The sequence below is a fragment of the Tupaia chinensis genome, unplaced genomic scaffold (genome assembly GCF_000334495.1).
Source record: "Tupaia chinensis unplaced genomic scaffold, TupChi_1.0 Scaffold000013_1, whole genome shotgun sequence".
In the NCBI taxonomy this organism is placed as follows: Eukaryota; Metazoa; Chordata; class Mammalia; order Scandentia; family Tupaiidae; genus Tupaia; species Tupaia belangeri.
Genome location: NW_006159443.1, coordinates 1546671 through 1553372, shown reverse-complemented (window position 1 = coordinate 1553372; position 6702 = coordinate 1546671). Strand labels below are relative to the sequence as shown.

Genomic DNA, 6702 nt, shown 5'->3' with positions numbered 1-6702 from the left:
AATACTTTCCAAGATTCCCAGTGAATGCCTGAAACTGCTGACAGTACCAAACCCTATATATGTATATACTTTCTTTCCTATATCTTACATACACATGATAAAATTTAACTTATAAATTAAGCAACAATAAAAGATTAACAACTAACAGTAAAATAGAATAATGGTAAAAATATACTTATAATAAAAGTCCTGTGTACACTGCAGTCTCGTTCTCTCAGAAATATTTTTTTGTACTGCCTAGTTTCAAGCAGCAGTTGACCACAGATAACTAAACCACAGAGAGTGTCTCCACGAATAAGAGGAACTACTGTAATTACAAGGTTTCTTATAAGTAAGAGAGAGAGGCAGGACAGTGAGAGAGGGAGACATAACAAAAAAGCATCAGAGTGATGGGAAAACTCAACTTACATTCTGGCTTTGCAGATGTTGGGGGGCCAAAACCTAAAGAATGTGAACAGACTCTAGAAGCTGTAAAAGGCAAGGAAACAGATCCCCTGCTAGAACCTCCAAAAGGACTATACAGGGAACCAGCAGTTAGCGTAATGGCTATGTCGCTAGACTCCCACGTAGTCAACCGCGGTACGCGTCCCAGACCCGGTGGCTTAAAACTCACGCCAGGCACATGTGCGTGCGTGCCCAAGATACCGAGAGGAGAATGGAGGAGAAGGGATTGCAGCGTGACCATTCCCCCTGGGGGGTGATTTCTCGCTTTCTGTCTCTATGTCTCTCTCTGTCTGTCTGGTGAGCACACGCACCCTATAGCAAAAACCTCTCTCCCCCACCCCCAAAAAAATACATATGGCCTTGCTGACACCTTCATTTTAGCCCTGTGAGATCCATTTGGACTTCACTTTCAGGACTGTAAGACAATTTGTATTCTTTTAAACAACCAAATTTGTATCATCTGTTATGGCAGCCATGGGAAACTAATACAGAAGATAAAGCAAACAATTTTCTAAAAACAAAGACAGTAACATCTAAGATTAAAAATAAATAATAATAGGGATATGGTTGATCAATGAGGAGAGAGAGCCAATGACAGCAATAAAGGAGGATGTAAACTAGAATAGCTAAATGGCATTTTAAAAAATAACTTTATAAAAGAAAGTAGATGGGGGCCAGCAAGTGGCATGGTGGATAAAGTGTTGGATTTCCACATGGCCAAAAGTAGCTCGAGTCTCACACCCGGCGACTTGAAAACTACACTGTGTGCATGTGTGTGCCCCAAATCCCAAGAAAATGGAGCAGAAGGTTTTGTAGTATGGCCATTCCCAAAGGGGGTGATTTCTTACTTCTGTGTCTTTGCTATGTCGCTAGACTCCCACGTAGTCAACCGCGGTACGCGTCCCAGACCCGGTGGCTTAAAACTCACGCCAGGCACATGTGCGTGCGTGCCCAAGATACCGAGAGGAGAATGGAGGAGAAGGGATTGCAGCGTGACCATTCCCCCTGGGGGGTGATTTCTCGCTTTCTGTCTCTATGTCTCTCTCTGTCTGTCTGGTGAGCACACGCACCCTATAGCAAAAACCTCTCTCCCCCACCCCCAAAAAAATACATATGGCCTTGCTGACACCTTCATTTTAGCCCTGTGAGATCCATTTGGACTTCACTTTCAGGACTGTAAGACAATTTGTATTCTTTTAAACAACCAAATTTGTATCATCTGTTATGGCAGCCATGGGAAACTAATACAGAAGATAAAGCAAACAATTTTCTAAAAACAAAGACAGTAACATCTAAGATTAAAAATAAATAATAATAGGGATATGGTTGATCAATGAGGAGAGAGAGCCAATGACAGCAATAAAGGAGGATGTAAACTAGAATAGCTAAATGGCATTTTAAAAAATAACTTTATAAAAGAAAGTAGATGGGGGCCAGCAAGTGGCATGGTGGATAAAGTGTTGGATTTCCACATGGCCAAAAGTAGCTCGAGTCTCACACCCGGCGACTTGAAAACTACACTGTGTGCATGTGTGTGCCCCAAATCCCAAGAAAATGGAGCAGAAGGTTTTGTAGTATGGCCATTCCCAAAGGGGGTGATTTCTTACTTCTGTGTCTTTCTATCTCTGGAGAGCATACACACCCTATGGCAAAACCTAAAGAAAAAAAAAGTAGATGAAAAATAATCCAGCAATGGTAATAGAGGCCGAGGAAATAATGCCACCATTTTACTATTTTATATGTTCATCATGAGCAGGAAATGCTTATTACACATCTTTGTATCCCAAACATTGAGCGTAATACCTCCACATAGACAGCATGCAATTAATGTGTGAAAAATAAATGAATGCACTGACTCTGATCATACTTTATATCATAAGCTGCTCCTAAAAAAAGGTAATAAATACTGAGAGTAAGAGAAGAAAGTTGAATTACTAAAGGCACAAAGGTTGCTAGAAATTGAATTGAAGGAGACAAAGAACTTAACTTCCTCTCTCTTCTTAGAAATCATGTCACCACTTAAAGAAAATTACAAATAAAATTTAAACAGATGTTCAAGATTCCTATATCTTAATTTATACATAGCCCCAAAAAGTGAAAAGTGGGTAAAGGTTGGAAATCTAAATGACTACACAGTTGTTAGAAGTTTTTTTTTATAGTAGTAATAGTCTCTACTTCTATCTTCTATGCCAAAAGCAGAAGTAATGAGGGGTGATACAGTGAGCAAATATTTATCTGCCCACCCAGCAATACTGTTCTTAGAACAACCACTCCCTACTCTATCCCATGTGACATGCACATTAGAGTGTTCAACCACTGCCCATCACAGGGTTACAAACATAACTCAGTCTAACCAACCAAACTATCCCATCTACCCCCTATCTAAGACTTTCTGCTAGAACAGGAGAAGAGATTGTCTCTTGTTCAAAGAAAATTAAGCTGGAGTTGCCAGTAGCCTTATTGGTCAGCCACAGGCAATAAGCCCACACAACAGAGGAAAACAGAAGCCAGAGATGAAGAGACAGATGTTTTGATATTACTTAATCACTGGATCCAGTTAAGTCTCAAGACAGAGTCACTAAATAAATTCCATCACTGTACCTCTTATTTCATCTTATTTTTGGTTTAATACTTGGATATAGATTCCTTGCAGTTACAACAGCAAGAATATGAATTAAATGGAGCAGGAAACAACTGCTACAGCAGAAACTTAAATATAATATACTGGCCCAGCTAAGTTGTTCTTTTCTTTTCTTTTCTTTTCTTTTTTCTTTTAAAGAGAGATTTCTGCTATAGGGTGTGTGCACTCACCAAAGACAAACAGAAAGTGAAAAATCACCTGCCAAGGGAGATGGCCATGCCACAAACCCTTCTCCTCCATTTTCCTTCTGGGATTTTAGGCACGGATGCACAAACGCCCAGTGTGAGTTTCAAGCCACTGGGTTCAGGACTCCAACTGTGGTCAGCCTTGTGAGAGTCCAGCGCCTTAACCTCTGTGCCACCTATAACCCCAAGCAAGTTGTTTCTTTAACTCAAAGCGGAATTGTTCCGAAATCAATTACAACTCTTCTCTTCCTTCAGTCTTCAGTCTGCTGTTCCACAGAAGAGAGACACAGAGGAGCCAGTTTACAGGCACTGCAGTAACATGCTGCTCAAGTGATGGTGGAGCCATATGGAGCATCAAAGGTTTGGCGCCTGGGTCAACCTGTATATACTAGATGTGTGCTCCATAATCCTGGCTAGCTATAAGGGCTGAGGTTGGGAATTGCGGTACAATACTCTGTTGAGAGTGCTGTCCTTCTCTCTCTGTCTCTCATTCTCATGAAAGAAACTTTAAAAAGAAGAAAAAGAGAATTCTAGAATTCTTTTAAAGAGAGATTTCTGCTATAGGGTGTGTGCACTCACCAAAGACAAACAGAAAGTGAAAAATCACCTGCCAAGGGAGATGGCCATGCCACAAACCCTTCTCCTCCATTTTCCTTCTGGGATTTTAGGCACGGATGCACAAACGCCCAGTGTGAGTTTCAAGCCACTGGGTTCAGGACTCCAACTGTGGTCAGCCTTGTGAGAGTCCAGCGCCTTAACCTCTGTGCCACCTATAACCCCAAGCAAGTTGTTTCTTTAACTCAAAGCGGAATTGTTCCGAAATCAATTACAACTCTTCTCTTCCTTCAGTCTTCAGTCTGCTGTTCCACAGAAGAGAGACACAGAGGAGCCAGTTTACAGGCACTGCAGTAACATGCTGCTCAAGTGATGGTGGAGCCATATGGAGCATCAAAGGTTTGGCGCCTGGGTCAACCTGTATATACTAGATGTGTGCTCCATAATCCTGGCTAGCTATAAGGGCTGAGGTTGGGAATTGCGGTACAATACTCTGTTGAGAGTGCTGTCCTTCTCTCTCTGTCTCTCATTCTCATGAAAGAAACTTTAAAAAGAAGAAAAAGAGAATTCTAGAAAGTGGGCTCTGGTCATGGAAAATGTTTAAGAGAAAACTAGATAGATTTTATAGAGAAGATTTCTACATTAGGTGAAACAGATCTTTGATCTCCAAGGTCCCACCTACTTCAAATATTCCATATTGTCTTTTCTTTCCCATAAGCCACCCAGAGTCAAAAGAAGTTCGGAATAATATGGATGCACCAATAGTTTCCCTAATTCATATCTAGAAAAACATATGATGAACCTAAATCCAAGGTCCAATTCACAAACCAATTTTACTTAGTTGGTAGTACATGTAGTCAGTGTGAAAAAGAGAAAAGAAATGGATATGTTCTCACAAATAACCAACCAAAAATATCAAAAACAAATAATTTTCAACCCCCAGATATTAGCTTCCAGACTACTGGTCAAGAAACATCCAGCAGTAGTGATGAAAGTAAACGTGGGACCAAATAATAACAAACTTTTATAAAACTCCTTAGTACATAAAACAGAATGGGTTGGGGCAAGCAAGTAGTGTAGTGGTTAAGGCATTGGACTCCCACATGGCTGACTATGATTTGAGTCCTAGGTCCGGCAATTTGAAACGCACTGCATGCATAGCCAAAATCCCAAAAGGAGAATGGAGGAGAAGGGATTGTGTGTGGCTGTTTCCCTGGGGGGTGATTTCTCGCTTTCTGTCTGTCTCTCTCTGTCTCTCTATAAACACACACACCCCACAGCAATAATCTCTCTCAAAAAGAAAAAGGAAAAAAAAAAAACAGAATGGGTTTACTAAATATACTCATATTGTTTTAATCTAGGTACTTTTATTCAAATTACTATATGAAAAGTCCTTATTTCCAGAAATTTCCACCAGCTTTACCTTGCTTCTTGTCTTCACTTTTGATTTGCTCTTCTGTTTCCTTTTCAACTTCTTCTTATTTAAAATTTTCTTATTCCTAAAAATATAAAAGTCAAAAATATAATTAAGATCATTCATATTAGGACTTATAAAGTTATTACAAATTGGTATTTCCAAAATACTTCACTTTTCTTTCTATGAAATCATATACTCTGAATATATATATAAGATACTAACATACAAAGTAGCTATGAGAATATTAGATAGCTAAGAAAAATATACTGAATGACAAGTAAAAATTATAAAAATCTGAAACCTGCAAAAAATTCTATAAAATTAAACACAAAAAGGCATCAAATGAAGCTTTTTAAGTTTGATTCAAAAGTAGAGGTGAAACTAAGTATTAGCTATAGTCCCTTCCCAGGAAAAAACTGTTCTTTGTGGTGGTACGGGTTATGGTGCAAAAAGCTTAAGAATCGCTTTACTGAATTACTGTAGAAAAATCTCCAACTTATACACTTTTGTATCCAGCAGCCAGTTTTTACTACTTCACAGCTCTAAAGCCAAGTTATTCTTTAGGTAAAGAGGAATCCCTGAATGGCTTGGGAAAGAGGGGAAAAAATTTATGGTAGGAATTACAGTGGAAAAACAAGAGGCAAGGAAACATTTTATTTTTATTTTACTTGATACTGTTCATGCTCCTATAGTGAGATGCATACTGCTAGGTAGTAAAGATATGAAATGAAAGAGTTCTTGTCCCCAAGGAGCTCAAAGACTTGAGCAGAAAATCCAGTTTAATGAACTCACAAGTCAATGCGAATGGTATAATAGAAACAAAAGGTGAAGTGGGGAGTATGAGGGAGAAGAGATTTTAGAGGCTGAAGAGATCAAGTCCTTAAGATGAGTAGAAGCATTGACCAAGACAATAAAAAAGGTTTTAGGTATAGGTCACTTGGCAGTCACAATGTCATTCTCAAAAATAGGAAAGTCAGGAAGAAGTTATTTTTCCAAAAGGAATAAATGGATTTGATTTTGAAGATGTCTGAGTTTAAGATATCAACATGTCAACAGACTCTAGAAACAAGCATATGAAAATGTTATCCTTGATGCTTTCTTCAGCTACATTCTGAAAATCAAAACAATCACAAAATCTTATAAATTGTATCTCAAATATTTCTTGATGTGACCAGCAGATGGCATAACGGCTACATCGCTGGACTCCCACATAGTCCACCACAGTTTGGGTCCCAGACCCAGCTGCTAGGACTCACCAGCTGGATGCATGTGCGTGTGAGTGCATGCCCAAGATCCCGAGAGGAGAGTGAAGTGAGAAGGGACTGTGGCATGGTAATCCCCCTGGGGGATGATTTCTTGCTTTCTGTCTCCCTGTCTCTCTGTCTTTCCAGTGAGTTCATATGCCCTATAGCAAAAAAAAAAAAAAAAAAAAAAAAAAAAACTCTCTTCCAAAAAAAAAA

General features: G+C 39.3%; 1 protein-coding gene across 1 annotated transcript in view; it reads right to left on the bottom strand.

The window, feature by feature from the left end:
- MYCBP2 (MYC binding protein 2) overlaps positions 1 to 6702 on the bottom strand; it is a gene marked incomplete at its 5' end in the record, with an annotated part of 292519 nt that overhangs the window by 257917 nt on the left and 27900 nt on the right. Inside the window, 1 exon segment of the mRNA XM_027769695.1 lies at positions 5249 to 5324. Coding sequence (XP_027625496.1) covers positions 5249 to 5324 — 76 coding nt within the window.